Source organism: Palaemon carinicauda, chromosome 15 (genome assembly GCF_036898095.1).
Source record: "Palaemon carinicauda isolate YSFRI2023 chromosome 15, ASM3689809v2, whole genome shotgun sequence".
In the NCBI taxonomy this organism is placed as follows: Eukaryota; Metazoa; Arthropoda; class Malacostraca; order Decapoda; family Palaemonidae; genus Palaemon; species Palaemon carinicauda.
The window spans coordinates 118,821,525-118,831,407 of record NC_090739.1 but is presented as its reverse complement, the minus strand read 5'-3'; the positions used below and the strand labels follow the sequence as shown (position 1 = coordinate 118,831,407).

The following is a 9,883-nucleotide window of genomic DNA, read 5'->3' as shown; positions in this document are numbered from 1 at the left end:
TGTGGTTTATCAGACCTTTTCCGCTCTAATGTGCTTTTTATATGTATGGTGTCAAAGCTGCTTTTTGGTGGGGCAAGGTTATCACTGTCTTGTTTTCTTTTTAAAAGAAGATGTACCAACGGAGTTCATCGATGTTTGCAATGTTTGTGCCAGGCATGTAGACCTGACAAATAAACTTCTCAATCAACTTTGAAAATTCTTCTTGGCACCCAAGTCTTTTAAAAGGAGCTACAACATCTTAATTTGAAATCTAGAATGCTTTGCAGATAGATGTTTTTCTTCTTGTCAAACATCCAGTTACTTCGTAGCCTGACAGAGTATGTAATGCCTACACTTTTTCTGGGCCTAAGGAAAAACACAAACTATTGACATCAGTCATTCCTGAGGCTAAACTCACTAGTTTAGCTTTTCGATCTCGTGAAATTAAAGCTCTCTTTATGGACCTTGATGCTTATGGAGGTGTATACCCAAATGGTATTTTTCTTTTTTCCATAAAGACTAGAGATATCTTAGTTCCAAAGTTATCTATTATTTTGCACAAGTTAGCAAGAAGAGGAATATTTAGCACTTGTTGGAGAATTGGTAATGTTACTTCATTGTATAAATGCGTTCGTGCCAGCTCAAGTCCAGCTGATTGCCGCCCAATTTCCATAATTCCCGTATCATCAAAAGTTTTGAAAGTCTCTCGGCAAAACGTCTCAATAGATTTGCTGAAGGTAATTATCTGTTCCCTAAATGGCAGTTTGGGTTTTGTAAAGGCCTTTGAGCATGTGATGGCTTTCTTACAATCTCCAATGCTGTACAGAAATCCCTTGGTTGTGGTCAAGAAGTTTGTATGGTTGACCCTGATTTTAGTGCTCCCTTTGACCTTGTTAATCATGAGGTCCTTGTTTTCAAACTCAAAATGTTGGGAGTGGGTGGGTCGTTTCTTGCCATCATTATTGAATTTTTAAGTAATAGATCGGAAATAGTTGTTGTTGATGGTCACGATAGTGAGTATAGGAATGTGATATCTGGTGTTCCTCTAAACGGAAATTAGTATTTCTTACGTTAGTTTATTAGTATATTTATATATGTATTTATTGAAGTAAGGAGGACTTTTCTCTTAAACTATTAAAATAACTAGTTAAATTACATCTAAGTCCTGCTTGCTTACTACGAGCTAAGTAATTAGCTAACAAGCCTGCTAATCACGCCATTTTCTCTTTACTTTGGAGGTTCATGGATATACCCAAGTCAGTCTGGCCTAGCATACCATACCGTCCATATCTTCACTGGCAGTATTTCGGCACGAAGATTTGAGCTGCTAGATTTGTGCTACAAGATTTTCATACCATTGAATTTGTGCTGTGCTGCTATTTTATTGAACCATGTTTGGATTACGAGATTCAAGTGTTTCTACATTCCCGAAGTTATTTAACATGAACTAACTTCCTTTAATTTGGACTCTGAGCTTCCTTCGGCATGAAACTTTAAACTTCGAGGGCATTCGACTCGTCTCATAGCTTGCATGGATAAAGGTGAGAACCAAGCATTGTTAGGGGTTTCGTAATGTTTTATGGTAATCATTATCCGTTGCCTTAAGCCTTCAAAGCACCAATATTGAAATAAATTCCTTCCTCTCTGATAGATATATATAGTGTACTATTAAACTAATTTTGATACTTTTACAATACTTTCGCTTAGGTATAATTGGTGAAGCTAGGTCGTCCTGGGTTATAATCCTGCGTTCATCTTTCTTATTTATATTATTGGTAAGACTTTATATTAGATTTAATTCGAAGGGTGAATGTTATAGTGAATACATTATATAAAATTATATTGCTTATATTTATAGCTTCAGGACAGTGTTTGATGTCGGAATGTATTTCATTTTCCAGGATATCATTTATCCAAATGTTTAATTGAAGTGGCTTAGTCCGAGGATAAATTCCCTGTTTGTTACATTGGCGAGCACTTCCAACATTATCGGTAATGGCTTATTAGGTTTATATAGATCATATATGCAATTTACGATTTATTCATATATACTTTGTTCAAATTGAATTTATATAATTTCCTTTCTTTTATTATATTTTGATATATTCATTTTTGTTGTTTATACAGGTGAGGTTGGAAAAGCTGAAAGTAGTTTGGAAATTACCCCTAGATATAACCACCTTCAAGCAATCGAAATAGAACATTTATAGCATTTTTATTTTTCTGAAATGTTTATAATAAATTTGGTGAATTATTTTGAAGAGTTTTCCTAACTACCATTGTAGAAAGTTCAAATTTCAGCTTATGGCGCCCAACGTGGGGCCTTGATGGAGACTGCTGAATTTGCCGGAGTAAAATTCTTGTGTTTGAGGGTTGCTCAGAGTCCAATAATCAATTTTCTTTTCTAGCTCGTTATATTTTGTTAAATATGAATAAGTTGCAGATATTTGTAGGTGAGCGGAAGACTATTAGGAAAAAGGTCACTGAATGTTTTAATAATGTTAATAATTATGATTCCTTTAATCCTTCTGAGCGTTTGTCTGAGAGAGCTATTCTCTTACACTATAAGGAAAAGTTGGCTGATCTCGATAGTAAGATTCTAGCTGAGAAATTTTTTAATAGAGAAACTGTAGTTGAGGCTGATTTGGAAACTGAATTAAATTCATGTCAAGATTATTTGGATAAAATTGAAAGGTTGTTGCCCTTGCTTGATGTTTCTGAAAATCCTCGTTCTAATGTAACTGATACTGCTAGAAGCTTGCTTAAGCAGCCCACAGCTCCTCTTCCAAAATTTAGTAGTAGAGAAGGGGAAGATTTTCTAAGGTTCATAACCGAGTTTGAAAACACAACCAGTGCATTTAGTTATCCAGATAGGGATTTATTGCTTTTACTAAAACAGCAAATAGATGGTAGGGCTAAGTATTTGTTGTATAGCTTAGAAGCTGACAAGCAATCTTATAAAGATGCCAAGGAGTTGTTGGTTTCAGCTTTTGCTTCTAAAGAAGCTAGAATAAATTCTACCATCCAGAAATTGTTGAATCTTAAGCTTGGAGAGAAGGATGATCCTTTCATATATATCTCAAATCTGAGAACTATTTGTGAGGCTGTTAGGACGTTAAAAATTGATGCTAATGAGTTTACAAGGTTTTTTGCTTGGCGTGGAATTAATGATAATTTCAAGAGTCACTTGGTTCAAATCACCACGAAAACTCACCCCTCTTTGGATGATATTCTCGATAATTTTTTTAATGCTAGTGAGAGGTACGAAAGTACTAAAGGTAAAACTCCTCAAGAGATTAAGTTTAGAAATAAGTTCAGAAATACTCCTGTTAAAGACAGTACTGATAGTTTGGCCGTTAAAACTAAAGTAATGGAAAGTAAATTTTCTGTACCAAACTGTCTCCTTTGTAGTAGAAGTGATAGTAAGGAAACTAATCATTATGTTAATAAATGTCAGAAATTCTCTACTCCTGCAGAAAAAGTTCACATAATTGAGTCTTTCGGAGGTTGTGTAAAATGTGGAATGTTAAACCATATGTCTAGCGAGTGTAGGTTTAGGTTTAAAAAGCGTTGCATAAATTGTAATGGTTATCACATGAGTTACCTGTGTGTCAGAATCTGCAAGGGATGGATCATCTCGGACTAATAAACTTAATTCTAATGCCAAACAGGAGGCTAGCAGTGGAGTTGCTGTAACACACCAGTACTCGACGAATTCCATATTGCCCACATTTACTTTTTCTCTTGAGGGCAATGATAGTGTCTATAGGGGTTTGAAGGACAGCGGTTCTCAGAGTACATTTGTGTCTGCTAGATTAGCAAATTCGCACAATTTTAAAATTGTTCACTCAAACATTGAGCTCACTGTCAAGGGCTTTAATGAGAGTAAAAGGTACTGTACTAAAGTTATTAAGATGCCTCTTAGGATTGGAGATTCAGTAGAGCATATTTTGGCAATTGTGGTTCCGGATATAATCATTAATTTGGAGTTACCCTTTCTTGGTGAACTTGTTGAAGCTGTGCACAGTAAAGGGTTAGTTCTTGCTGATAAATTGTTGAATAGTAATTTGAGGAAAATTGATAATGTGCATCTTTTGCTGGGCACAGATTCTTTCAGTTGCTTAACGGGAAAAGAGATACTGATTGGTAATGTGAGTCCTTCTGTGTACATTGAATCTAAGGTAGGAATAATGCTCACAGGTAATATTGAAGCTTTGCTTGCCAATTTCAGAGGTACAGATGGGGGATTGGGAGCTTGTTTATCAGTAAGTAAGGAAGCTAATTGTTCAAATATCCATGTTTACAGCAATTCTTTCTTTCTTAGCAATAGTGTTGATATTTTGGAAGAAAATTGCCTATCAGGGTTTACTACTAATACATTTTTTTCAGTCCTTAATGATAAGGGTGATATTTTGGAGGGACAATTGCAGCGTGCCACTGATCAAATTCTCGAATCTGAGTGCAAATATTTCTTGAATTATGATCAAACGAATTATTGTGAAACTAATACAGACCTTGACGAAAAGTTAACTGAATTTACTTTAAAACAGATTAGTAGAAGATCTGACGGAAGGATAGAAGTTCCTTTGTCATGGAATACCAAAGTGTCTCATTTACTTTCTAAAAATGAGGTGTTATCTAAGCTCATACTTAGGTCAAACCTTAAGAAGCTCAGGAAGAATGAAGGTCATTTACAATTAGTTGATCAAACTTTTAAAGAGCAGATTAAGTTGGGTATCATTGAGCCAATATATGATTTAGAGGTTTACAAGGCTGAACATCCCTACTTCTCTTTTTTGCCTCATATGCCTATTTTTAAGCTAGACAGAGAGTCGACTAAATGTAGGGTAGTGTTTTTGTCTAATCTCAAGGAATCTTCTAAAAGCACATCTTTATCACATAACCAGTGTATGTTTTCAGGACCTATTTTGAATCAGAAATTGTCATCATCTTTCCTTAATTTACGGTTTGATAAGAATTTGTTAGTTTTTGATTTGCAGAAGGCGTTTAATATGCTTGCTTTAAGTGAAGCTGACCAAGCTAGATTACTGTTTTACTGGTACAAGAATGTTAGTAAGGGAGATTTTTCCTTGGTTGCATTTAAGAATGTTAGGCTTCCGTTTGGATTGAGATGCAGCCCATTTTTACTTATGATATCTCTGTATTACATATTAGTTGCACAAGCATCTGACCAGTCAATGTTGTCTGAATTGAAGCATTTAATATATTCACTTATATATATGGATAATGGAGCTGTCACTTTCAATGATTCAGAGAGTTTATATTGGGCTTATAAATAGATTCCATGTATTTTTGAGCCATACAATTTCAAGGTTCAACAGATTGTCACTAATGATAGGGATTTACAGGATGTAATTGATGTAGAGAATAAAGTAGTCACTCCTGAAACAAATAAACTGTTCGGTCTAACATGGGATAGGTACTCTGATGAGATATTTACAAAGCCCATTAATCTAAATGCTGAAGCTAAGACTAAAAGGTCCATATTGCAAACTATTGCTTCCCAGTTCGATATCTTTGGATTTAATATGCCATTATTTAACAGGTGCAGATTATTTATGCATAAATTACAGTGTCGAAAGAAACTTAGATGGGATCAATTACTATCTCAGGAGTTGCAGAAGGAATGGCGAAATATTTCAAAGCAGTGTAACAGAGCAGCACCTTTACGTATTTCTAGATCTGTTGGTCCTCGTAATGGTGAATATAGTATTGTAGTGTTTACCGATGCCAGTCGTGATATATATGGATGTGTCCTTTATTTGTTTCATAATGAGAGTAATAAGCTTAGCTTCGTTCATGCCAAGAATAGGCTAGTTAATAAACAGCTAGATGGCAAGTCGATACCAGCCCTTGAGTTAAATGCAATAAGTTTAGGAGTAGAATGTGCTATGGAAATTTTCAATGACTTATCTGGGTCACATTGCATGAAGCCTCTACAGATTGTGAATATAACTTTATATACAGATTCCATTTGTGCTTTACATTGGCTTAATGCATCTTCATCTAAACTAGATAAAATGAATAAACACACAACATTTGTTCGCAACAGGATTCATAATATTCAGAGAAAGTGTGAAATGTTTCCTGTCACTTTTAAATTTGTTTCTGGTAAGGCAAATCCTGCAGATTTGGTGACAAGATGTGTGTCGTATAATCAGCTCATGAATTCAAATTATTTTTCAGGACCTAGTTTGGATGAAGCCAATATTCCAGAGCTATCAGTCACAATACCAGCATTTGAACTTGGTGAAGAGAGCAATTGTTCCCATGGTCTTTCTGTGCTTTTGTCCAGTGCGGAGCCTCTCATTGATATTAACAGGTTTTCCAGTTTTAGGAGACTAGTGCTAGTATATCAGAGAGTTTTGATGTGTGTCCAGAAATGGAAAGTTAGAGCCGGGTTGAAGTGTGATAATGACGATTTTAGTACTCCCTACTTTGTTCAAGCCCTTAATTTATTGATATCTTTTGAGCAGAAGAAATATTTTTCTGAAGTTTTTGAATATTTCAGTCAAGTTAATGTGCCTATTAAAGACATTCCTTCTATTGTGACAAAGTTTAACATATTTTTTGATGAGCAAGGTTTGCTTAGAGTAAGAAGTAAATTTAAGAAGTGGTATTTAAACAAAGATAACAAGTTTCCCATTCTACTGCCTAATGATAGTTATCTCACAAGACTTATTATAATGAATGCTCATGATAAATTACTTCATTCTGGTAGTTATGCCGTATTGACCGAATTAAGAAGAAATTATTTCATACCCAAACATTTTTCTACTGTTAAGAAAGCTTTGAAGCAGTGTGTTCATTGCCGTCGGTTCAATAGTCGTAGCATTAAACTTAATCAGAATTCCTATAGAGATTTCCGTTGTAATCCACCTAATGTACCTTTTGCCAATATATTTATAGATTATCTTGGTCCATTTTCAGTTAAAGTTAGTGGTGGGACACATAAAGTATGGTTATTATGTTTGACTTGTACTTGGTCTAGAGCAATTAATATGAAGATAGTTAAAAGTTTAAATGTAAGTGAATTTTTAAGAGCTTTTCAGATGCATTGTTTGGAGTATGGGATCCCTCAGTTGTGCATTAGTGATCAGGGATCGCAGCTTGTAGCCGGAGCTAATATTATTACATCGTTTATCAGGGATCCAGAAACTTTACTTTATTTTGAAGAAAATAATGTTGCCCCTCTTTCCTTTCAACAATATTCCAAAGGTGCTAGTCAGTTGGGATCTATGGTTGAGGTGTGCGTTAAAATGGTAAAAAGGTTAATTTTTGGAGCAATAAAGAATAACATTTTATCCTATTCGGATTTTGAATTTTTAGTATGTAATGTGATCCATCTCGCTAATAGACGTCCCATAGCTTTTAAGGAAGTTGTTAGAAATGATAGTAAAGATTCTCTTCCTGAACCAATCACCCCTGAACATTTGATCAGAGGGTATGAGCTGTCTTCTTTAAATTTGATTCCTGAATTGCAGAGCATTCCACAAGATCCAGATTTTGATTCCAGAGACATAGAGAGGAGTTACCAGGGGTTGTGCAAGGTTAAAGAAAATCTTAATAATATTTATCATAAAGAGTTTTTAGGTAATTTATTATATCAAGCTATTGACCGAAAGGACAGGTATCGTCCGGTTTCTCATGCATTGATAAAGCCAGGAGATGTAGTTCTTGTGAAGGAGGAACATACTAAAAGGAGTAATTATCCCCTAGGATTAGTTCGCGAAGTTGTAAGTAATGATTTGGGAGAGGTGACACAAGTAACTGTACTGAAAGGGAAAACTAAAAAGATTAGTAAGTTACATGCAAGTCAAATAATTCCTTTCCTTGAGATTAATACTACTGATGATGTAGTTTGTAATACTGATAATAAGAATGTTCCTGGTGCTGATAGAAAGAGAATTTCCTCGCGGCCTAAAAGAAAAGCTGCTACGGTAAGTGAGGAAAGAACAAGGAAAATTTTGCTCTAATTTCATATGTTCATTTACAGCGATGAAGATTTTTTACCTTTGAAAAATCTTCATCCTCTTCCGTGGACTAAACGGAAATTAGTATTTCTTACGTTAGTTTATTAGTATATTTATATATGTATTTATTGAAGTAAGGAGGACTTTTCTCTTAAACTATTAAAATAACTAGTTAAATTACATTTATATGCTTGGTACCATCTAAGTCCTGCTTGCTTACTACGAGCTAAGTAATTAGCTAACAAGCCTGCTAATCACGCCATTTTCTCTTTACTTGGGAGGTTCATGGATATACCCAAGTCAGTCTGGCCTAGCATACCATACCGTCCATATCTTCACTGGCAGTATTTCGGCACGAAGATTTGAGCTGCTAGATTTGTGCTACAAGATTTTCATACCATTGAATTTGTGCTGTGCTGCTATTTTATTGAACCATGTTTGGATTACGAGATTCAAGTGTTTCTACATTCCCGAAGTTATTTAACATGAACTAACTTCCTTTAATTTGGACTCTGAGCTTCCTTCGGCATGAAACTTTAAACTTCGAGGGCATTCGACTCGTCTCATAGCTTGCATGGATAAAGGTGAGAACCAAGCATTGTTAGGGGTTTCGTAATGTTTTATGGTAATCATTATCCGTTGCCTTAAGCCTTCAAAGCACCAATATTGAAATAAATTCCTTCCTCTCTGATAGATATATATAGTGTACTATTAAACTAATTTTGATACTTTTACAATACTTTCGCTTAGGTATAATTGGTGAAGCTAGGTCGTCCTGGGTTATAATCCTGCGTTCATCTTTCTTATTTATATTATTGGTAAGACTTTATATTAGATTTAATTCGAAGGGTGAATGTTATAGTGAATACATTATATAAAATTATATTGCTTATATTTATAGCTTCAGGACAGTGTTTGATGTCGGAATGTATTTCATTTTCCAGGATATCATTTATCCAAATGTTTAATTGAAGTGGCTTAGTCCGAGGATAAATTCCCTGTTTGTTACATTGGCGAGCACTTCCAACATTATCGGTAATGGCTTATTAGGTTTATATAGATCATATATGCAATTTACGATTTATTCATATATACTTTGTTCAAATTGAATTTATATAATTTCCTTTCTTTTATTATATTTTGATATATTCATTTTTGTTGTTTATACAGGTGAGGTTGGAAAAGCTGAAAGTAGTTTGGAAATTACCCCTAGATATAACCACCTTCAAGCAATCGAAATAGAACATTTATAGCATTTTTATTTTTCTGAAATGTTTATAATAAATTTGGTGAATTATTTTGAAGAGTTTTCCTAACTACCATTGTAGAAAGTTCAAATTTCAGCTTATCCTCAGGGTAGTGTTCTTGGCCCATTACTTTTCCTACTATATACACATGACATGTGGTTTGGCTTAAAAAACAATCTCGTTGCATCAATTCCATCTCCTGAATGTAGATCTGGGGTTGTTGAATCCCTTGATAGAGATCTAGCTAAAATTAGTGCATGGTGCGAATTATGGGGTCATGAAATATGATTATAAGTAGGTCAAGAACAGTGGCTCCTCAAAATCCGGATTTCAGCATTGATAATGTTTCTTTAACTGTATGACTCTTTCAAGATTTTAGTTGGGTTCTCGACAGCAAATTTATTTTTGAGAAACACATTCGGTCTGTCTCTTCTTCACGAGAAATTGGCTTATTGAGAGAGTCTTGTAAGATCTTCGTTGATCAATCTATTCTGAAGAAGTGTTTTAATCCTTTCCTTCTACCTTATTCCAAGTAATTTTCCTTTCTGGTCTCTAGCTGCTAATTCTCCTCCTTATTTGTTGGACAAGAACTTACGGTCTGTTAAATTTCTTATTCCTGATCTAGATATTAATCTCGGACACCGTTGTTCAATTAGTTCGTTA

At 34.6% G+C, this 9,883-nt stretch overlaps 1 protein-coding gene across 5 annotated transcripts; it reads left to right on the top strand.

The window, feature by feature from the left end:
• The first annotated feature begins 1,223 nt into the window (after positions 1 to 1,223).
• On the top strand, positions 1,224 to 9,253 carry LOC137654708 (uncharacterized). Of its 5 annotated transcripts, none has more exons than XR_011046684.1 (4): positions 1,224 to 1,520; positions 1,687 to 1,971; positions 2,107 to 8,557; positions 8,724 to 9,253. XR_011046684.1 is itself a non-coding variant. In XM_068388604.1 (2 exons), the coding sequence occupies exon 2, from the start codon at positions 5,529 to 5,531 to the stop codon at positions 7,974 to 7,976; it is 2,448 nt and encodes an 815-aa protein (XP_068244705.1). In that variant the 5' UTR covers positions 1,224 to 1,520; positions 1,687 to 5,528; the 3' UTR covers positions 7,977 to 8,660. The 5 variants fall into 5 exon arrangements, 1 of the variants encoding a protein (XP_068244705.1); XR_011046683.1 differs by having other exon boundaries at positions 1,687 to 8,557; positions 8,724 to 9,008; positions 9,144 to 9,230; XR_011046682.1 differs by having other exon boundaries at positions 1,687 to 8,557.
• The last annotated feature ends 630 nt before the right edge of the window (positions 9,254 to 9,883 follow it).

Bases quoted from the DNA above. Each gene is read 5' to 3' on its own strand.
- LOC137654708 (XM_068388604.1), top strand. From the start codon at position 5,529: ATGCCATTATTTAACAGGTGCAGATTATTTATGCATAAATTACAGTGT.